This window comes from Phyllobates terribilis, unplaced genomic scaffold (genome assembly GCF_046119375.1).
Source record: "Phyllobates terribilis strain yellow unplaced genomic scaffold, ASM4611937v1 Scaffold_9__5_contigs__length_417890890, whole genome shotgun sequence".
In the NCBI taxonomy this organism is placed as follows: domain Eukaryota; kingdom Metazoa; phylum Chordata; class Amphibia; order Anura; family Dendrobatidae; genus Phyllobates; species Phyllobates terribilis.
The window spans coordinates 397,234,055-397,259,993 of record NW_027362769.1 but is presented as its reverse complement, the minus strand read 5'-3'; the positions used below and the strand labels follow the sequence as shown (position 1 = coordinate 397,259,993).

The following is a 25,939-nucleotide window of genomic DNA, read 5'->3' as shown; positions in this document are numbered from 1 at the left end:
GCTGACACTCCACACACACACACACACACTCCGCACAGCCTGGACCCCAGAGCTGACACTCCACACACACACCGCACAGCCTGGACCCCAGAGCTGACACTCCACTCATACACACACACACACCGCACAGCCTGGACCCCAGAGCTGACACTCCACACACACACACACACACACACACCGCATAGCCTGGACCCCAGAACTGACACTTCACACACACCACACAGCCTGGACCCCAGAGCTGACACTCCACACACACACACACACCGCACAGCCTGGACCCCAGAGCTGACACTCCACACACACACACACCGCACAGCCTGGACCCCAGAGCTGACACTCCACACACACACACACCGCACAGCCTGGACCCCAGAGCTGACACTCCACACACACACACACCGCACAGCCTGGACCCCAGAGCTGACACTCCACACACACACACCGCACAGCCTGGACCCCAGAGCTGACACTCCACACACACACACACCGCACAGCCTGGACCCCAGAGCTGACACTCCACACACACACACCGCACAGCCTGGACCCCAGAGCTGACACTCCACACACACACACACACACACCGCACAGCCTGGACCCCAGAGCTGACACTCCACACACACACACACCGCACAGCCTGGACCCCAGAGCTGACACTCCACACACACACACCGCACAGCCTGGACCCCAGAGCTGACACTCCACACACACACACACACACACACCGCACAGCCTGGACCCCAGAGCTGACACTCCACACACACACACCGCACAGCCTGGACCCCAGAGCTGACACTCCACACACACACACCGCACAGCCTGGACCCCAGAGCTGACACTCCACACACACACACACCGCACAGCCTGGACCCCAGAGCTGACACTCCACACACACACACACACCGCACAGCCTGGACCCCAGAGCTGACACTCCACACACACACACCGCACAGCCTGGACCCCAGAGCTGACACTCCACACACACACACCGCACAGCCTGGACCCCAGAGCTGACACTCCACACACACACACACCGCACAGCCTGGACCCCAGAGCTGACACTCCACACACACACACCGCACAGCCTGGACCCCAGAGCTGACACTCCACACACACACACACCGCACAGCCTGGACCCCAGAGCTGACACTCCACACACACACACACCGCACAGCCTGGACCCCAGAGCTGACACTCCACACACACACACCGCACAGCCTGGACCCCAGAGCTGACACTCCACACACACACACACCGCACAGCCTGGACCCCAGAGCTGACACTCCACACACACACACCGCACAGCCTGGACCCCAGAGCTGACACTCCACACACACACACACACACACCGCACAGCCTGGACCCCAGAGCTGACACTCCACACACACACACCGCACAGCCTGGACCCCAGAGCTGACACTCCACACACACACACACACACACACCGCACAGCCTGGACCCCAGAGCTGACACTCCACACACACACACCGCACAGCCTGGACCCCAGAGCTGACACTCCACACACACACACCGCACAGCCTGGACCCCAGAGCTGACACTCCACACACACACACACCGCACAGCCTGGACCCCAGAGCTGACACTCCACACACACACACACACCGCACAGCCTGGACCCCAGAGCTGACACTCCACACACACACACCGCACAGCCTGGACCCCAGAGCTGACACTCCACACACACACACCGCACAGCCTGGACCCCAGAGCTGACACTCCACACACACACACACCGCACAGCCTGGACCCCAGAGCTGACACTCCACACACACACACCGCACAGCCTGGACCCCAGAGCTGACACTCCACACACACACACACACACACCGCACAGCCTGGACCCCAGAGCTGACACTCCACACACACACACACCGCACAGCCTGGACCCCAGAGCTGACACTCCACACACACACACACACACCGCACAGCCTGGACCCCAGAGCTGACACTCCACACACACACACCGCACAGCCTGGACCCCAGAGCTGACACTCCACACACACACACACCGCACAGCCTGGACCCCAGAGCTGACACTCCACACACACACACACCGCACAGCCTGGACCCCAGAGCTGACACTCCACACACACACACACCGCACAGCCTGGACCCCAGAGCTGACACTCCACACACACACACCGCACAGCCTGGACCCCAGAGCTGACACTCCACACACACACACCGCACAGCCTGGACCCCAGAGCTGACACTCCACACACACCGCACAGCCTGGACCCCAGAGCTGACACTCCACACACACACCGCACAGCCTGGACCCCAGAGCTGACACTCCACACACACACACCGCACAGCCTGGACCCCAGAGCTGACACTCCACACACACCCACACCGTACAGCCTGGACCCCAGAGCTGACACTCCACACACACACACCGCACAGCCTGGACCCCAGAGCTGACACTCCACACACACACCGCACAGCCTGGACCCCAGAGCTGACACTCCACACACACACACCGCACAGCCTGGACCCCAGAGCTGACAATCCACACACACACACCGCACAGCCTGGACCCCAGAGCTGACACTCCACACACACACCGCACAGCCTGGACCCCAGAGCTGACACTCCACACACACACACTCCGCACAGCCTGGACCCCAGAGCTGACACTCCACATACACACACACCGCACAGCCTGGACCCCAGAGCTGACACTCCACACATACACACACACACACCGCATAGCCTGGACCCCAGAACTGACACTTCACACACACCACACAGCCTGGACCCCAGAGCTGACACTCCACACACACACACACACACCGCACAGCCTGGACCCCAGAGCTGACACTCCACACACACACTCCGCACAGCCTGGACCCCAGAGCTGACACTCCACACACACACACACCGCACAGCCTGGACCCCAGAGCTGAAACTCCACACACACCGCACAGCCTGGACCCCAGAGCTGACACTCCACACACACCACACAGCCTGGACCCCAGAGCTGACACTCCACACACACACACACACACACCGCACAGCCTGGACCCCAGAGCTGACACTCCACACACACACCGCACAGCCTGGACCCCAGAGCTGACACTCCACACACACACACCGCACAGCCTGGACCCCAGAGCTGACACTTCACACACACGCACACCGCACAGCCTGGACCCCAGAGCTGACACTCCACACACACCACACAGCCTGGACCCCAGAGCTGACACTCCACACACACACACACCGCACAGCCTGGACCCCAGAGCTGACACTCCACACACACACACCGCACAGCCTGGACCCCAGAGCTGAAACTCCACACACACCGCACAGCCTGGACCCCAGAGCTGACACTCCACACACACACACACACACCGCACAGCCTGGACCCCAGAGCTGACACTTCACACACACACACCGCACAGCCTGGACCCCAGAGCTGACACTCCACACACACCACACAGCCTGGACCCCAGAGCTGACACTCCACACACACACACACCGCACAGCCTGGACCCCCAGAGCTGACACTCCACACACACACACACACACACACCGCACAGCCTGGACCCCAGAGCTGACACTCCACACACACACACACACACACACACACACACCGCACAGCCTGGACCCCAGAGCTGACACTCCACACACACACACACACACACACACACACACACACACACACCGCACAGCCTGGACCCCAGAGCTGACACTCCACACACACACACCGCACAGCCTGGACCCCAGAGCTGACACTCCACTCATACACACACACACCGCACAGCCTGGACCCCAGAGCTGACACTCCACACACACACACACACACACACTCCGCACAGCCTGGACCCCAGAGCTGACACTCCACACACACACCGCACAGCCTGGACCCCAGAGCTGACACTCCACTCATACACACACACACACCGCACAGCCTGGACCCCAGAGCTGACACTCCACACACACACACACACACACACCGCATAGCCTGGACCCCAGAACTGACACTTCACACACACCACACAGCCTGGACCCCAGAGCTGACACTCCACACACACACACACACCGCACAGCCTGGACCCCAGAGCTGACACTCCACACACACACACACCGCACAGCCTGGACCCCAGAGCTGACACTCCACACACACACACACCGCACAGCCTGGACCCCAGAGCTGACACTCCACACAGACCGCACAGCCTGGACCCCAGAGCTGACACTCCACACACACCGCACAGCCTGGACCCCAGAGCTGACACTCCACACACACACTCCGCACAGCCTGGACCCCAGAGCTGACACTCCACACACGCACACACACTGCACAGCCTGGACCCCAGAGCTGAAACTCCACACACACCGCACAGCCTGGACCCCAGAGCTGACACTCCACACACACCACACAGCCTGGACCCCAGAGCTGACACTCCACACACACACACACACCGCACAGCCTGGACCCCAGAGCTGACACTTCACACACACACACCGCACAGCCTGGACCCCAGAGCTGACACTCCACACACGCACACCGCACAGCCTGGACCCCAGAGCTGACACTCCACACACACCATACAGCCTGGACCCCAGAGCTGACACTCCACACACACACACACCGCACAGCCTGGACCCCAGAGCTGACACTCCACACACACACACACCGCACAGCCTGGACCCAAGAGCTGACACTCCACACACACACACCGCACAGCCTGGACCCCAGAGCTGACACTCCACACACACACACACACACACACCGCACAGCCTGGACCCCAGAGCTGACACTCCACACACACACACACCGCACAGCCTGGACCCCAGAGCTGACACTCCACACACACACACACACACACACCGCACAGCCTGGACCCCAGAGCTGACACTCCACACACACACACCGCACAGCCTGGACCCCAGAGCTGACACTCCACACACACACACCGCACAGCCTGGACCCCAGAGCTGACACTCCACACACACCGCACAGCCTGGACCCCAGAGCTGACACTTCACACACACACACCGCACAGCCTGGACCCCAGAGCTGACACTCCACACACACCACACAGCCTGGACCCCAGAGCTGACACTCCACACACACACACACCGTACAGCCTGGACCCCAGAGCTGACACTCCACACACACACACCGCACAGCCTGGACCCCAGAGCTGACACTCCACACACACACCGCACAGCCTGGACCCCAGAGCTGACACTCCACACACACACACCGCACAGCCTGGACCCCAGAGCTGACAATCCACACACACACACCGCACAGCCTGGACCCCAGAGCTGACACTCCACACACACACCGCACAGCCTGGACCCCAGAGCTGACACTCCACACACACACACTCCGCACAGCCTGGACCCCAGAGCTGACACTCCACATACACACACACCGCACAGCCTGGACCCCAGAGCTGACACTCCACACACACACACACCGCACAGCCTGGACCCCAGAGCTGACACTCCACACACACACACACACACACACACCGCACAGCCTGGACCCCAGAGCTGACACTCCACACACACACACCGCATAGCCTGGACCCCAGAACTGACACTTCACACACACCACACAGCCTGGACCCCAGAGCTGACACTCCACACACACACACACACACCGCACAGCCTGGACCCCAGAGCTGACACTCCACACACACACACACCGCACAGCCTGGACCCCAGAGCTGACACTCCACACACACACTCCGCACAGCCTGGACCCCAGAGCTGACACTCCACACACACACACACCGCACAGCCTGGACCCCAGAGCTGAAACTCCACACACACCGCACAGCCTGGACCCCAGAGCTGACACTCCACACACACACACACACCGCACAGCCTGGACCCCAGAGCTGACACTCCACACACACACCGCACAGCCTGGACCCCAGAGCTGACACTCCACACACACACACCGCACAGCCTGGACCCCAGAGCTGACACTTCACACACACACACACCGCACAGCCTGGACCCCAGAGCTGACACTTCACACACACGCACACCGCACAGCCTAGACCCCAGAGCTGACACTCCACACACACCACACAGCCTGCACCCCAGAGCTGACACTCCACACACACACACACCGCACAGCCTGGACCCCAGAGCTGACACTCCACACACACACACCGCACAGCCTGGACCCCAGAGCTGAAACTCCACACACACCGCACAGCCTGGACCCCAGAGCTGACACTCCACACACACACACACACCGCACAGCCTGGACCCCAGAGCTGACACTCCACACACACACACACCGCACAGCCTGGACCCCAGAGCTGACACTCCACACACACCGCACAGCCTGGACCCCAGAGCTGACACTCCACACACACCACACAGCCTGGACCCCAGAGCTGACACTCCACACACACACACACCGCACAGCCTGGACCCCCAGAGCTGACACTCCACACACACACACACACACACACACACACCGCACAGCCTGGACCCCAGAGCTGACACTCCACACACACACACACACACACACACCGCACAGCCTGGACCCCAGAGCTGACACTCCACACACACCACACAGCCTGGACCCCAGAGCTGACACTCCACACACACACACACCGCACAGCCTGGACCCCCAGAGCTGACACTCCACACACACACACACCGCACAGCCTGGACCCCAGAGCTGACACTCCACACACACACACACACACACACACACACACCGCACAGCCTGGACCCCAGAGCTGACACTCCACACACACACACACACACACACACACACCGCACAGCCTGGACCCCAGAGCTGACACTCCACACACACACACCGCACAGCCTGGACCCCAGAGCTGACACTCCACTCATACACACACACACCGCACAGCCTGGACCCCAGAGCTGACACTCCACACACACACACACACACTCCGCACAGCCTGGACCCCAGAGCTGACACTCCACACACACACCGCACAGCCTGGACCCCAGAGCTGACACTCCACTCATACACACACACACCGCACAGCCTGGACCCCAGAGCTGACACTCCACACACACACACACACACACACCGCATAGCCTGGACCCCAGAACTGACACTTCACACACACCACACAGCCTGGACCCCAGAGCTGACACTCCACACACACACACACACACCGCACAGCCTGGACCCCAGAGCTGACACTCCACACACACACACACCGCACAGCCTGGACCCCAGGGCTGACACTCCACACACACACACACCGCACAGCCTGGACCCCAGAGCTGACACTCCACACACACCGCACAGCCTGGACCCCAGAGCTGAAACTCCACACACACACACACCGCACAGCCTGGACCCCAGAGCTGACACTCCACACACACACTCCGCACAGCCTGGACCCCAGAGCTGACACTCCACACACACACACACTGCACAGCCTGGACCCCAGAGCTGAAACTCCACACACACCGCACAGCCTGGACCCCAGAGCTGACACTCCACACACACCACACAGCCTGGACCCCAGAGCTGACACTCCACACACACACACACACCGCACAGCCTGGACCCCAGAGCTGACACTTCACACACACACACCGCACAGCCTGGACCCCAGAGCTGACACTCCACACACGCACACCGCACAGCCTGGACCCCAGAGCTGACACTCCACACACACACACCGCACAGCCTGGACCCCAGAGCTGACACTCCACACACACCATACAGCCTGGACCCCAGAGCTGACACTCCACACACACACACACCGCACAGCCTGGACCCCAGAGCTGACACTCCACACACACACACACCGCACAGCCTGGACCCAAGAGCTGAAACTCCACACACTCCGCACAGCCTGGACCCCAGAGCTGACACTCCACACACACACACACCGCACAGCCTGGACCCCAGAGCTGACACTCCACACACACACACACCGCACAGCCTGGATCCCAGAGCTGACACTCCACACACACACACACACACACACACACCGCACAGCCTGGACCCCAGAGCTGACACTCCACACACACACACCGCACAGCCTGGACCCCAGAGCTGACACTCCACACACACACACACCGCACAGCCTGGACTCCAGAACTGACACTCCACACACACACACCGCACAGCCTGGACCCCAAAGCTGACACTCCACACACACACACCGCACAGCCTGGACCCCAGAGCTGACACTCCTCTCTGCTGGCTCCAGGTGATTCGCTGATGCCGCCTTTATGTCCGTGATATAATTATAATGGGGACAGGTGGAGCAGGATGCAGTGCAGCGGATCCTATAAACACGTGCGCCGGGGTCACTGTGTCGCTGTTACCCTGTACTCTGACCCTATCCTGAGCAGCTCAGATAAGCAGAGCAGACCCTGACCCCCCATAAACCTGTCACCGTGACCCCCCCAAATACAGAAGAGCTGGGGAGGGGCAGGAAACTGCCGCCACTTCCTACCACAATTGTCAGCACAGACTGCGGCTACCAGGAGGTGAGGGGCCCGGGCCCATGTCTGCAGATGTAATATAGGGGTCCTAAGTGACGGAGCTGCCCCCATAAACCTTTCCTTTATACAGGAAGCCGGGTCACCCCGGCACAAAACACCATATGTCAGGACCTGCAGCTGTTCACCTGCTTGTTGATGGTTTCCATGTAGCAATAGATGTTTTCTCTATATTACACCCCTGACTCCAGACAGCGACCGCAGCACATTGTATCACCCCCTATACAAAGGTTGTGCTGACCCCTCATATCCGGAGCAGCGGGGAGGGGGGGATACACGCTGAGCCGGCACCAACACGCTGAGCCGAGACAAACCGGACCCCCACCCCGAGACCCACCAGCACACTGAGCCGGAACAAACCGGACCCTCACCCCGAGACACACCAGCACACTGAACCGAGACAAACCGGACCCCGACCCAGAGAACCACCAACACACTGAGCGGGCACCAACATGACCCTCACCCAGAGACCCACCAACACACTGAACCGGCACCAACCGGACCCCCACCCCGAAACCAACCAACACACTGAGCCGGGACAAAGCGGACCCCTACCCCAAACCCACCAACACACTAAGCCAGCACCAACCGGACTCCCACCCCGAGACCCACCAACACACTGAGCCGGGAAAAACTGGACCCCCACCCCGAGACCCACCAACACACTGAGCCAGCACCAACTGGACCACCACCCTGAGACCCACCAACACACTGAGCTGGGACAAACCAGACCCCCACCCCGAGACACACCAACACACTGAGCAGAGACAAACTGGACCCCCACCCCGAGACTCACCAACACACAGAGCCGGGACAAACCAAACCCCCTCCCCCACCTGAGACCTACTGACACACTGAGCCGGGACAAACCGGACCCCTACCCCAAGACCCCCCAACACACTGAGTCGGCACCAACCGGACCCACACCCCGAGACCCACCAACACACTGAGCCGAGACAAACCAAACCCCCACCCCGAGACTCACCAACACACTGAGCCAAGACAAACCAAACCCCCACCCCGAGACCCACCAACACACTGAGCAGAGACAAACTGGACCCCCACCCCGTGACCCACCAACACACTGAGCCGGGACAAACCGGACCCACAACCTGAGACCCACCAACACTCTGAGCCGAGACAAATCGGACCCACACCCCGAGACCCACCAACACACTGAGCCGAGACAAACCAAACCCCCACCTCGAGACCCACCAACACACTGAGCAGAGACAAACTGGACCCCCACCCCGTGACCCACCAACACACTGAGCCGAGACAAACCAAACCCCCACCCCGAGACCCACCAACACACTGAGCCGGGACAAACCGGACCCACACCCCGAGACCCACCAACACACTGAGCCAGCACCAACCGGACCCCCACCCCAAGACCCACCAACACACTGAGCCGGGACAAACTGGACCCCCACCCCGAGACCCACCAACACACTGAGCAGAGACAAACTGGACCCCCACCCCGAGACCCACCAACACACTGAGCCAGCACCAACCGGACCCCCACCCCGAAACCCACCACCACACTGAGCTGGGACAAACCAAACCCCCACCCCGAGACCCACCAACACACTGAGCCAGCACCAACCGGACCCCCTCCCCGAGACACACCAACACACTGAGCAGAGACAAACTGGACCCCCACCCCGAGACTCACCAACACACAGAGCCGGGACAAACCAACCCCCTCCCCCTCCCCCGAGACCTACTGACACACTGAGCCGGGACAAAATGGACCCCTACCCCAAGACCCCCCAACACACTGAGCCGAGACCAACTGGACCACCACCCCGAGACCCCCCAACACACTGAGCCGGGACAAACCGGACCCCCACCCCGAGACCCACCAACACACTGAGCCGAGACAAACCGGACCACCACCCCGAGACCCACCACCTTACTGAGCAGAGACAAACTGGACCCCCATCCCGAAACCCACCAACACACTGAGCAGGGACAAACCAACCCCGAGACCCACAAACACACTGAGCCGGGAAAAACCGGACCCACACCCCGAAACCCACCAACACACTGAGCCGAGACAAACCAAACCCCCACCCCGAGACCCACCAACACACTGAGCCAAGACAAGCCAAACCCCCACCCCGAGACCCACCAACACACTGAGCAGAGACAAACTGGACCCCCACCCCGTGACCCACCAACACACTGAGCCGGGACAAACCGGACCCACAACCTGAGACCCACCAACACACTGAGCCGAGACAAACCAGACCCACACCCCGAGACCCACCAACACACTGAGCCGAGACAAACCAAACCCCCACCCCGAGACCCACCAACACACTGAGCAGAGACAAACTGGACCCCCACCACGTGACCTACCAACACACTGAGTCGGGACAAACCAAACCCCCACCCCGAGACCCACCAACACACTGAGCCGGGACAAACCGGACCCACACCCCGAGACCCACCAACACACTGAACCAGCACCAACCGGACCCCCACCCCGAGACCCACCAACACACTGAGCCGGGACAAACGGGACCCCCACCCCGAGACCCACCAACACACTGAGCAGAGACAAACTGGACCCCCACCCCGAGACCCACCAACACACTGAGCCAGCACCAACCGGACCCCCACCCCGAAACCCACCACCACACTGAGCTGGGAAAAACCAAACCCCCACCCCAAGACCCCCAACACACTGAGTTGGCACCAACCGGACCCCCACCCCGAGACCCACCAACACACTGAGCCGAGACAAACCGGACCACCACCCCGAGACCCACCACCATACTGAGCAGAGACAAACCAACCCCCCACCCCGACACCCACCAACACACTGAGCCGGGACAAACCAACCCCCCCACCCCGAGACCCACCAACACACTGAGCCAGGAAAAAACGGACCCACACCCCGAGACCCACCAACACACTGAGCCAGCACCAACCAGACCCCCACGCCGAGACCCACCAACACACTGAGCCGGGACAAACCGGACCCACACCCCGAGACCCACCAACACACTGAGCCAGCACCAACCGGACCCCCACGCCGAGACCCACCAACACACTGAGCCGGGACAAACGGGACCCCCACTCTGAGACCCACCAACACACTGAGCCGAGACAAACTGGACCCCCACCCTGAGACCCACCAACACACTGAGCCGGCACCACAGCTGTGCAAGCCACTGTATCACACAGGATAGGATTAGATACACGGCTCAGCAGTCAGTATCACACAGGATAGAATTAGATACACGGCTCAGCAGTCAGTATCACACAGGATAGAATTAGATACACAGCCCAGCAGACAGTATCACACAGGAGAGGATTAGATACACGGCTCAGCAGACAGTATCACACAGGAGAGGATTAGATACACGGCTCAGCAGACAGTATCACACAGGAGAGGATTAGATACACGGCTCAGCAGACAGTATCACACAGGAGAGGATTAGATACACGGCTCAGCAGACAGTATCACACAGGACAGGATTAGATACACTGCTCAGCAGACAGTATCACGCAGGAGAGGATTAGATACACGGCTCAGCAGACAGTATCACACAGGAGAGGATTAGATACACGGCTCAGCAGACAGTATCACACAGGACAGGATTAGATACACTGCTCAGCAGACAGTATCACACAGGAGAGGATTAGATACACGGCTCAGCAGACAGTATCACACAGGAGAGGATTAGATACACGGCTGAGCAGACAGTATCACACAGGATAGGGTTAGATACACGGCTCAGCAGACAGTATCACACAGGAGAGGATTAGATACACGGCTCAGCAGTTAGTATCACACAGGAGAGGATTAGATACACGGCTCAGCAGACAGTATCACACAGGATAGGATTAGATACACGTCTCAGCAGACAGTATCACACAGGAGAGGATTAGATACACGGCTCAGCAGACAGTATCACACAGGAGAGGATTAGATACACGGCTCAGCAGACAGTATCACACAGGAGAGGATTAGATACACGGCTCAGCAGTTAGTATCACACAGGAGAGGATTAGATACACGGCTCAGCAGTTAGTATCACACAGGAGAGGATTAGATACACGGCTCAGCAGACAGTATCACACAGGAGAGGATTAGATACACGGCTCAGCAGACAGTATCACACAGGAGAGGATTAGATACACGGCTCAGCAGACAGTATCACACAGGATAGGATCAGATACACAGCTCAGCAGACAGTATCACACAGGAGAGGATTAGATACACAGCTCAGCAGACAGTATCACACAGGAGAGGATTAGATACACGGCTCAGCAGACAGTATCACACAGGATAGGATCAGATACACAGCTCAGCAGACAGTATCACACAGGAGAGGATTAGATACACGGCTCAGCAGACAGTATCACACAGGAGAGGATTAGATACACGGCTCAGCAGACGGTATCACACAGGATAGGATCAGATACACAGCTCAGCAGACAGTATCACACAGGAGAGGATTAGATACACAGCTCAGCAGACAGTATCACACAGGAGAGGATTAGATACACGGCTCAGCAGTTAGTATCACACAGGAGAGGATTAGATACACGGCTCAGCAGACAGTATCACACAGGAGAGGATTAGATACACGGCTCAGCAGACAGTATCACACAGGAGAGGATTAGATACACGGCTCAGCAGACAGTATCACACAGGAGAGGATTAGATACACGGCTCAGCAGACGGTATCACACAGGATAGGATCAGATACACAGCTCAGCAGACAGTATCACACAGGAGAGGATTAGATACACGGCTCAGCAGACGGTATCACACAGGAGAGGATTAGATACATGGCTCAGCACACAGTATCACACAGGAGAGGATTAGATACACGGCTCAGCAGACAGTATCACACAGGATAGGATTAGATACAGGGCTCAGCAGACAGTATCACACAGGAGAGGATTAGATACACGGCTCAGCAGACGGTATCACACAGGAGAGGATTAGATACACGGCTCAGCAGACAGTATCACACAGGAGAGGATTAGATACACGGCTCAGCAGACAGTATCACACAGGAGAGGATTAGATACACGGCTCAGCAGACGGTATCACACAGGATAGGATCAGATACACAGCTCAGCAGACAGTATCACACAGGAGAGGATTAGATACACGGCTCAGCAGACGGTATCACACAGGAGAGGATTAGATACATGGCTCAGCACACAGTATCACACAGGAGAGGATTAGATACACGGCTCAGCAGACAGTATCACACAGGATAGGATTAGATACAGGGCTCAGCAGACAGTATCACACAGGAGAGGATTAGATACACGGCTCAGCAGACAGTATCACACAGGAGAGGATTAGATACACGGCTCAGCAGACAGTATCACACAGGAGAGGATTAGATACACGGCTCAGCAGACAGTATCACACAGGAGAGGATTAGATACACGGCTCAGCAGACAGTATCACACAGGAGAGGATTAGATACACGGCTCAGCAGACAGTATCACACAGGATAGGATTAGATACACGGCTCAGCAGACAGTATCACACAGGAGAGGATTAGATACATGGCTCAGCACACAGTATCACACAGGAGAGGATTAGATACACGGCTCAGCAGACAGTATCACACAGGAGAGGATTAGATACACGGCTCAGCAGACAGTATCACACAGGAGAGGATTAGATACACGGCTCAGCAGCAGATGTTGGGGCTGTACCCGCTACCTGCTGTATCTCATCTCTCCCACAGATGCCGGCTGCAGAGAGGCAGGTGTACGTGGTCACCGGGGGCTGCGGCTTCCTGGGGTCACATCTGGTGCAGATGTTGGCCGAGCGCTCCAGGGACGTGTCGGAGATCCGAGTATTTGACCTGCACCTGGATGAGAAGCTGCGGACGCTCAGTAATGGTGAGGAGCTGCCCGCTCAGAAGTAACTGAGACATTGCACATCCTCATGCTTTTTGTATGAGACCTGATGTAACAGCAGAATAGTGACCGCAGCTCTGGAGGTGACTGGAGGATAAGACATGATGTAACAGCAGAATAGTGAGTGCAGCTCTGGAGGTGACTGGAGGATAAGACACGATGTAACTGCAGAATAGTGACCGCAGCTTTGGAGGTGACTGGAGGATAAGACATGATGTAACAGCAGAATAGTGACCGCAGCTCTGGATGTGATTGGAGGATGAGACACAATGTAACAGAATAGTGAGTGCAGCTCTGGAGGTGACTGGAGGATAAGACATGATGTAACAGCAGAATAGTGAGTGCAGCTCTGGAGGTGACTGGAGGATAAGACACGATGTAACTGCAGAATAGTGACCGCAGCTTTGGAGGTGACTGGAGGATAAGACATGCTGTAACAGCAGAATAGTGACCGCACCTCTGAAGGTGATTGGAGGATGAGACACAATGTAACAGAATAGTGAGTGCAGCTCTGGAGGTGACTGGAGGATAAGACATGATGTAACAGCAGTATCGTGACTCCAGCTCTGGAGTTGACTAGAGGATAAAACATAATGTAACAGCAGAATAGTGACTGCAGCTCTGGAGGGGACTGGAGGATAAGACATGATGTAACAGCAGAATAGTGACTGCAGCTCTGGAGGTGACTGGAGGATATACAGTAACTTACTGTACACTGAGGATCGCACTTTGCCAACTTTTTTAAACTAATAATGCGCTTTTCCCTGCAGGAAACAATATAGGTGACGCAAGCACGTGCTGCTCCCGTCTCTGTGTGGGGACGCTCCCGTCTCTGTGTGCGGACGCTCCCGTCTCTGTGTGCGGACGCTCCCGTCTCTGTGTGCGGACGCTCCCGTCTCTGTGTGCGGACGCTCCCGTCTCTGTGTGCGGACGCTCCCGTCTCTGTGTGCGGACGCTCCCGTCTCTGTGTGCGGACGCTCCCGTCTCTGTGTGCGGACGCTCCCGTCTCTGTGTGGGGACGCTCCCGTCTCTGTGTGCGGACGCTCCCGTCTCTGTGTGCGGACGCTCCCGTCTCTGTGTGCGGACGCTCCCGTCTCTGTGTGCGGACGCTCCCGTCTCTGTGTGCGGACGCTCCCGTCTCTGTGTGCGGACGCTCCCGTCTCTGTGTGCGGACGCTCCCGTCTCTGTGTGCGGACGCTCCCGTCTCTGTGTGCGGACGCTCCCGTCTCTGTGTGCGGACGCTCCCGTCTCTGTGTGCGGACGCTCCCGTCTCTGTGTGCGGACGCTCCCGTCTCTGTGTGCGGACGCTCCCGTCTCTGTGTGCGGACGCTCCCGTCGCTGTGTGCGGACGCTCCCGTGCCTGTGTGCGGACGCTCCCGTGCCTGTGTGCGGACGCTCCCGTGTCTGTGTGCGGACGCTCCCGTGTCTGTGTGCGGACGCTCCCGTGTCTGTGTGCGGACGCTCCCGTGTCTGTGTGCGGACGCTCCGGTGCCTGTGTGCGGACGCTCCGGTGCCTGTGTGCGGACGCTCCGGTGCCTGTGTGCGGACGCTCCGGTGCCTGTGTGCGGACGCTCCCGTGCCTGTGTGCGGACGCTCCCGTGCCTGTGTGCGGACGCTCCCGTGTCTGTGTGCGGACGCTCCCGTGTCTGTGTGCGGACGCTCCGGTGCCTGTGTGCGGACGCTCCCGTGTCTGTGTGCGGACGCTCCCGTGTCTGTGTGCGGACGCTCCGGTGCCTGTGTGCGGACGCTCCGGTGCCTGTGTGCGGACGCTCCGGTGCCTGTGTGCGGACGCTCCCGTGTCTGTGTGCGGACGCTCCCGTGTCTGTGTGCGGACGCTCCCGTGTCTGTGTGCGGACGCTCCCGTGTCTGTGTGCGGACGCTCCGGTGCCTGTGTGCGGACGCTCCCGTGTCTGTGTGCGGACGCTCCCGTGTCTGTGTGCGGACGCTCCGGTGCCTGTGTGCGGACGCTCCGGTGCCTGTGTGCGGACGCTCCGGTGCCTGTGTGCGGACGCTCCGGTGCCTGTGTGCGGACGCTCCCGTGTCTGTGTGCGGACGCTCCCGTGTCTGTGTGCGGACGCTCCCGTGTCTGTGTGCGGACGCTCCCGTGTCTGTGTGTGGACGCTCCTGTGGCCTCGGTTGGAGTATTCGGGTTTTATGGAGATTTATAGCCTCGTCGCCCTGGATTATGGCGGATTATCCGGCTGCTCAGCGTGAAGTCACCACATTATTAGAGACGCCGGATAATGACGGCGCTGCGCTATAACTAAGGCACAATATAACGTCTCAGCCGACCACCAGTCCCGAGGCCACGATAACCTCACCTGACCTGACTCCATCTGGCTTCATATATCAAGAGATAATTATTGGTGCAGACATGAGTCTGGTGCGATGCTCTGCAGCGGAGCAATGCTCTGCGCTGAGATACAATTATTAGTACGGGGGAGGGGATGATGGGAGCTGCGGTCGAGGTGAAATCTGTTTGTTAATAGCAGATTTATCTTTAATAAGGTTTCACTTCTCCACAAATCAACGGTGAGAATCTCCACATCACAGAAAGAGAAGCCAGCAGCACAGAGGATTTCAGCCTTCTATACAGAGCTCAGGCACATGGGTGTATGACACCAATATACACGGCCATAATACTGCCCCTATACACACTATACTGCCCCTATAGACACTATACGCCCCTATACACACTATACCGCCCCTATACACACTATACTGCCCCTATAGAGACTATACCGCCCCTATACACACTATACCGCCCCCATAGACACTATACCGCCCCTATAGACACTATACCGCCCCCATAGACACTATACCACCCCTATAGACACTATACCGCCACTATAGACACTATACCGCCCCTATAGACACTATATCGCCCCTATATACACTATACCGCCCCTATAGACACTATACCACCCCTATAGACACTATACCACCCCTATAGACACTATACCACCCCTATAGACACTATATCGCCCCTATATACACTATACCGCCCCTATAGACACTATACCGCCCCTATCGACACTATACCGCCACTATAGACACTATACCGCCCCTATAGACACTATACCGCCCCTATCGACACTATACCACCCCTATAGACACTATACCACCCCTATAGAGACTATACCGCCCCTATACACATTATACTGCCCCTATAGACACTATACGTCCCTATAGACACTATACGTCCCTATAGACATTGTACCACCCCTATACACACTATACCGCCCCTATACACACTATACCGCCCCTATACACACTATGCCACCCCTATACACACTATGCCACCCCTATACACACTATGCCACCCCTATAGACACTATACCGCCCCTATAGACACTATACCACGCCTATACACACTATACCGTCCCTATAGACACTATACGCCCCTATAGACACTATACCACCCCTATACACACTAAACCGCCCCTATAGACACTATACGCCCCTATAGACACTATACCGCCCCTATAGACACTATACCGCCCCTATATACACTATACCGACCCTATACACACTATACCGACCCTATACACACTATACCACCCCTACGGACACTATACCGCCCCTATAGACACTATATCGCACCTCCATGGGGCGGATGTCACACGCAGACGTCTACAGCTCTGTAGTAACAGATTGCAGGGACTGAGCCTGTTCCGTGCGCTCAGCCTGATCATCACAGTGAAGACGCGCCATCCCCCGTGTTGTCATACATCATAGTAGGACGCGCTCGCTTGATTCCTTTATTATCAGACTGGAAATTATCATAATACACATGACAGCTCCGCACTGCCATATAACACTGCCGGCCATATTACTGCCCATATAACACTGCCGGCCATATTACTGCCCGTATAACACTACCAGCCATATTACTGCCCGTATAACACTGCCGGCCATATTACTGCCCGTATAACACTACCGGCCATATTACTGCCCGTATAACACTACCGGCCATATTACTGCCCATATAACACTGCCGGCCATATTACTGCCCGTATAACACTACCGGCCATATTACTGCCCGTATAACACTACCAGCCTTATTACTGCCCGTATAACACTGCCGGCCATATTACTGCCCGTATAACACTACCGGCCATATTACTGCCCGTATAACACTACCAGCCATATTACTGCCCGTATAACACTGCCGGCCATATTACTGCCCGTATAACACTACCGGCCATATTACTGCCCGTATAACACTACCGGCCATATTACTGCCCATATAACACTGCCGGCCATATTACTGCCCGTATAACACTGCCGGCCATATTACTGCCCGTATAACACTACCAGCCATATTACTGCCCGTATAACACTACCAGCCTTATTACTGCCCGTATAAAACTGCTGGCCATATTACTGCCCATATAACACTACCGGCCATATTACTGCCCGTATAACACTACCGGCCATATTACTGCCCGTATAACACTACCGGCCATATTACTGCCCGTATAACACTACCGGCCATATTACTGCCCATATAACACTACCGGCCATATTACTGCCCATATAACACTACCGGCCATATTACTGCCCTTATAACACTACCGGCCATATTACTGCCCATATAACACTACCGGCCATATTACTGCCCGTATAACACTACCGGCCATATTACTGCCCGTATAACACTACCAGCCATATTACTGCCCGTATAACACTACCAGCCATATTACTGCCCATATAACACTACCAGCCATATTACTGCCCGTATAACACTACCGGCCATATCACTGCCCATATAACACTACCGGCCATATTACTGCCCGTATAACACTACCGGCCATATTACTGCCCGTATAACACTGCCGACCATATTACTGCCCGTATAACACTACCGGCCATATTACTGCCCGTATAACACTACCAGCCATATTACTGCCCGTATAACACTACCAGCCATATTACTGCCCGTATAACACTACCAGCCATATTACTGCCCGTATAACACTGCCGGCCATATTACTGCCCGTATAACACTACCGGCCATATCACTGCCCGTATAACACTACCGGCCATATTACTGCCCGTATAACACTACCGGCCATATTACTGCCCGTATAACACTACCAGCCATATTACTGCCCGTATAACACTACCAGCCATATTACTGCCCGTATAACACTGCCGGCCATATTACTGCCCGTATAACACTACCGGCCATATCACTGCCCGTATAACACTACCGGCAATATTACTGCCCGTATAACACTACCGGCCATATTACTGCCCGTATAACACTACCGGCCATATTACTGCCCGTATAACACTGCCGACCATATTACTGCCCGTATAACACTACCGGCCATATTACTGCCCGTATAACACTACCAGCCATATTACTGCCCGTATAACACTACCAGCCATATTACTGCCCGTATAACACTACCAGCCATATTACTGCCCGTATAACACTGCCGGCCATATTACTGCCCGTATAACACTGCCGGCCATATTACTGCCCGTATAACACTACCGGCCATATCACTGCCCGTATAACACTACCGGCAATATTACTGCCCGTATAACACTACCGGCCATATTACTGCCCGTATAACACTACCGGCCATATTACTGCCCGTATAACACTGCCGACCATATTACTGCCCGTATAACACTACCGGCCATATTACTGCCCGTATAACACTACCAGCCATATTACTGCCCGTATAACACTACCAGCCATATTACTGCCCATATAACACTGCCGGCCATATTACTGCCCGTATAACACTACCGGCCATATCACTGCCCGTATAACACTACCGGCCATATTACTGCCCGTATAACACTACCGGCCATATTACTGCCCGTATAACACTACCAGCCATATTACTGCCCGTATAACACTACCAGCCATATTACTGCCCGTATAACACTGCCGGCCATATCACTGCCCGTATAACACTACCGGCAATATTACTGCCCGTATAACACTACCAGCCATATTACTGCCCGTATAACACTACCAGCCATATTACTGCCCGTATAACACTACCAGCCATATTACTGCCCGTATAACACTGCCGGCCATATTACTGCCCGTATAACACTACCGGCCATATCACTGCCCGTATAACACTACCGGCCATATTACTGCCCGTATAACACTACCGGCCATATTACTGCCCGTATAACACTACCAGCCATATTACTGCCCGTATAACACTACCAGCCATATTACTGCCCGTATAACACTACCGGCCATATTACTGCCCGTATAACACTACCAGCCATATTACTGCCCATATAACACTACCGGCCATATTACTGCCCGTATAACACTACCGGCCATATTACTGCTCTTATAACACTACCGGCCATATTACTGCCCATAGATAAAACTTTAAAAAAAGCATTTGTTACTTATGTACAATGTGTCGTCCAGGACTGCGCTAAATAAAGTTTATTTGAAGAACATGTTACTGTTACTACTATGGCCCTCCATAGCAACCAATCAGAGTTTAGCTTTCACATTCAAACCTGCTCTAGATGGAATGGAAGCTGGAATCTGATTGGTTGCTGTGGATTTTTCTGTATGAAAACATTCTGGACAAACTTCAATAAACTTTATTTATATAATGACAATGGAAACAAGCGCTACAATTATTGATGTTTTATTACCAACTGCGGCTGTGATTTGATGGTGGACGGAGGGGGTTATACTTCTCCCCAGTTACTACAACCCACATGTTCTGCTCCAAATTAGTCTTCTCCAACAAACCAAAGTTTGGACGTGGGGCAGGATGTGGAGTAGGATATGGAGTAGGACGTGGGGTAGGACATGGGTTAGGACATGGAGTAGGACATGGGGCAGGACGTGGAGTAGGATGTGGGGTAGGACGTGGGGTAGGATGTGGAGTAGAACGTGGGGCGGGACGTGGAGTAGGACGTGGGGCAGGATATGGAGTAGGACGTGGGGTGGGACATGGAGTAGGATGTGGGGCAGGACGTGGAGTAGGACGTGGGGCAGGACGTGGAGTAGGACGTGGGGCAGGATGTGGGGTAGGACGTGGGGCAGGATGTGGGGTAGGACGTGGGGCAGGATGTGGGGTAGGACGTGGGGCAGGATGTGCGGTAGGACGGATGTGCGGTAGGACGTGGGGCAGGACGTGGAGTAGGATATGGAGTAGGACGTGGGGCAGGACGTGGAGTAGGATATGGAGTAGGACGTGGGGCAGGACGTGGAGTAGGATATGGAGTAGGACGTGGGGCAGGACGTGGAGTAGGATATGGAGTAGGACGTGGGGTAGGACATGGGTTAGGACATGGAGTAGGACATGGGGCAGGGCGTGGAGTAGGATGTGGGGTAGGACGTGGGGTAGGATGTGGAGTAGAACGTGGGGCGGGACGTGGAGTAGGACGTGGGGCAGGATATGGAGTAGGACGTGGGGCGGGACATGGAGTAGGATGTGGGGCAGGACGTGGAGTAGGACGTGGGGCAGGACGTGGAGTAGGACGTGGGGCAGGACGTGGAGTAGGACGTGGGGCAGGACGTGGAGTAGGACGTGGGGCAGGACGTGGAGTAGGACGTGGGGCAGGATGTGCGGTAGGACGTGGGGCAGGATGTGGGGTAGTGACGCGCCCCTGGGCCTACTTGGTGTCGCGTTGCGCACGCGGGGACTACCCGGAGCCGGGCCTGTTGAGGGTAGTAGTCTCGTGGCGGTGACCCGGTCCGTGCCCAGGGAGTCAAACTGTGTGGCTGAGTATTAGCAGTAGATGTTGGACGACTACGCCACCCGTTGAATGTAGCTATGGAGCTGCCGCTGCAGGGCAGACCGCTGAGGCCGGTGGTACGATGGTGCAGCGTAGATGGTATAACCCCCAACGGGAGGGGTATGGCCTCAGGGCAGCCGACGTGGATGATGGGGGTAGCAGGAACCACTCAGAGACGATGCGGTGTAGTTCAGGGTCTTTACTGGTGACAAAGATAGACCCTCCCGGAGTACTGGCTAGCGATCGGGGCCTGGTCAGTCTTTGAGCAGATGGGATTTCCCCTGGCCAGGCGGAGTTGTAGGCCTCCCCAACTAATTGTACTCTTCTGGCTACCTTGCTAGAGGCGGGTAAAAGTAGCCCACGTCCCTGAGTGTACCGCGTGGTGCTCACCCGTATGGCCGGTGACTCGGGGCCTTCTAGTGGCTTCCGCTCCACGACGGCGGTGCTGGTCCCACGCGTGTGACCGTGCCTTCGGGTTTCTTGGCCAGAGGACCTGAAATCCCCTGCCGGTCGGTTTCTGCTGCTGGGTAAGGATTAGTCCCCACAGCCTCGGACTCCGGGTCCGGTGGTAACTCTTCAATCAGGGCGAGCTCTACAGCTGCCAGCCCCTGATTCCTTTTAGCACGACTTCCCCAGAGCTCCTGATCTCTCTTTCCTATAGCTGCTTCTCCTCTTCTCAACTCCCTAACCCTGCCTCAGCCCCAGTTTTATATAGGGGAAGTTCTTCCCCTCCCAGGACTGGGCAGGAGGTGTGGCATGCATAGGATTCCTGACCAGGAGACCTCCCACCTGCTCTCAGACGTAATATCTCTATTACTGTGGCAACCAGACCCCTGGGGTGTCACATTCCCCCCTAGTGAAATTTAGTACTCCGGGACTAAACATATTTCTGTAACATAACAAATTACAAACAGAAACAACGTAATAAAGAAAAAACATTAGGATGGTCACGGCGTGTCCGCAACCGGGTGCAGTTTTTCAAGAAAACAAGGGTGTCCATTTCACCAAAAACAGGGAGACGTAACCAGGTAGGGGTCTGTCCTGCCCCGAGTCCTTATCAGTCTTTTAGTCCGTCCTGGGTTACGCTCCAACTATATGCACAAAGGATTCCCGGTAAATCCACCAAAGACTCCTACAAATAACTAGAAACACATAATTATACACAAGCAACAATAAACAGGTAAACATTAATAAAATAGCTTAAATATTTAGATCCTCCACCGTATGGGCAACTGGCCTCTAGTGACCCTAGTGGACCTACGGAGCTGGCTGACTGGTCCTGAGCTACAGGGTATAGGAGCTGTCAAGGGTAAACTGGGCAGCCGTCTACGGACTCTTTGGCTCACTAGGGGTATGGCAGGCTCACTATAAGCAGAGGGTTGATTCTCCTGGTCTGCTTGTGTGGGGTCTTCTGCCTCCTGGACCGGCTGTTCTTCCAGCTCTACCTGTGTCTCCGTAGGCACTTGGGATGCTGGTTGGAGGAACGTGAGGACGGGTACCACAACAGCACCATTGACTTGAGTCCAAGACCGAGGGAAGTCTCCGAGCACAGTACTAACCATATCTTCCCTTTCCTCTACGGGTCGAGGGTCTTCTTGTTCCTCTTCAGGGTTCCGTAGCTGTTCAGGACACTTCTTCAGGTGATCCCGGGATACAATGGCTGTGGTTTCCCCTCCGTCTTTACTGATTGTACAGATCTTTGGGTTGTCGTGGCTTGAGGGCAGTACGGTGTACGGGTCCTTCTCCCACTGGTCGTCCAACTTGTGGAGCCGTCTTTTCCTCTTCAAGACCTGCTCTCCGGGCACCAGGGGAACAGCGGGAGCATTCTGGTTGTAAGTTTTCTCTTGTCTTTCCCTAGCTTGACAGAGACTTCGCTCCACGCTCTCCTGTACTTTCCGGTACTGCTGCTGCCTCTCTGTGTCCCAGTCTGCTTCTGGTGAAGTGTCCTCAGGTGTCAGGACTCCCATCTCCAGATCAACAGGAAGCTTACCAGGTCTTGCCCTCATTAGGTAAGCCGGGGTACAGTTGGTGGAACCTACAGGGATGTGGTTGTATAGGTCAACCAGGTCGGGCAGCTTTTCAGGCCACAGACTACGTTCTTCCAGGGGCAATGTTTTCAGAAGATCTATCACCACCTGGTTCATTTTCTCACAAAGTCCATTAGTTTGCGGGTGATAGGGTGTTGTTCTAATCTTCCGGCAGCCATACAGGGTGCAGAACTCCTGGAAGACTTCCGCTTCAAAGGCAGGCCCCTGGTCCGTTATCACCTGCTCCGGGTATCCGTGCGGACTGCAGAAGTGCTGCTGGAAGGCTCTAGCTGCTGTTTGAGCCGTTAAGTCCTTGACGGGGACGACAACCAAGAACCGGGAGTAGTGATCCACGATGGTTAACGCGTAGATGTAGCCACTTCTGCTTGGGGTCAGTTTTACATGATCCAAGGCTACCAGTTCCAATGGCTGTCTGGTGATGATGGACTGCAGGGGAGTCTTCTGGCTGGCACGGTCCCTCCTTCTTAGGTTGCATGGGCCACAGTCTCTGCACCACCTCTCGATGGTTCCTCTCATGCCTACCCAATGGAACCGCCCGCGCAGCAGGAACTCCAGCTTCTTCCATCCGAAGTGCCCAGCTCCGTCGTGGTATGCCTCCATCACCATAGCTGCGTCTCTTCTTGGCACCACTACTTGCCAGATTAGTTCATGCGTCCGGGAGTTAACCATTCTGCGGCACAACTTCCCCTTGTAAAGGAACAGTCGACTCTTCTCAGCCCACAGTTGCTTGGCTTCCTCCGGAGCGTCTGGGTCAAGGCGTGCATCTGGCCGAGTCAGCATCTCCTTTACCAGTCGGACGGCAGGGTCACTGTCTTGCGTCTCCGCCCAGTTGTAATGAGGTAATGGGTTGAACGTAGCGGATTGCTTACTCCTTACACGGTGGGAATACTGGATAGTCCCATGACGGTGGAACGCGGGGAGTTCAACTTCTTCCAGTTCCTCTGAATCTTCCCCTACGTCCGGTAGGTTCGGCCTCCTGGACAGGGCGTCCGCGTTGGTATTGGAGCGTCCTGCCCGGTATTTGATTGTAAACTCATAGTTGGACAAGCGGGCCATCCATCTCTGCTCTAGGGCACCGAGTCTTGCAGTGTCCAGGTGTGTCAACGGGTTATTATCCGTGTACACGGTGAACCGGGAAGCAGCGAGGTAGTGCTTAAAACGTTCGGTGACTGCCCACACCACTGCCAGGAACTCTAGCTTAAATGAGCTGTAATTCTCAGGGTTTATTTCGGTGGGTCGCAGTTTTCAGCTGGCGTAAGCAATTACCCGTTCCTTCCCCTGCTGGATCTGGGACAGTACGGCTCCTAGCCCGATGTTACTGGCGTCGGTGTAGAGGATAAAGGGCTGGCTATAATCAGGGTACGCCAGGATTTCATCCCCCGTGAGGGCCATCTTCAGCTGGCGGAAGGACTCTTCTTCCAGCTTCTCCCATCTGAAGGGTGGCTTCTGGTTCTTGGCCTTCCTGGACTGGCCTATCAGGAGGTCCTGCATAGGAGCTGCCTTTTTGGTGAAACCGGGAATGAACCTTCGGTAGTAGCCTACCAACCCGAGGAACTGCCTCACTTCCTTTACGCTGGAGGGGCTTGGCCATTCCTTAATTGCGGTGATCTTATCAGGGTCGGGAGCCACTCCGTCAGCACTCACCACGTGTCCCAGGTACTGCACCTTTGGCTTCAGGAGGTGACACTTGGAGGGTTTCACCTTTAGGCCGTAATTTGCCAGAGCTTCGAACACTTCCG

The 25,939-nt window shown here is 56.4% G+C and overlaps 1 protein-coding gene across 2 annotated transcripts in view; it reads left to right on the top strand.

Moving 5' to 3' along the window:
- HSD3B7 (hydroxy-delta-5-steroid dehydrogenase, 3 beta- and steroid delta-isomerase 7) overlaps positions 1–25,939 on the top strand; it is a 91,431-nt gene that overhangs the window by 5,335 nt on the left and 60,157 nt on the right. For both annotated transcript variants that reach the window (XM_073648830.1, XM_073648831.1), the window contains exon 2: positions 14,232–14,388. In XM_073648830.1, coding sequence (XP_073504931.1) covers positions 14,232–14,388 — 157 coding nt within the window. The remainder of the gene's footprint in view (positions 1–14,231; positions 14,389–25,939) is intronic.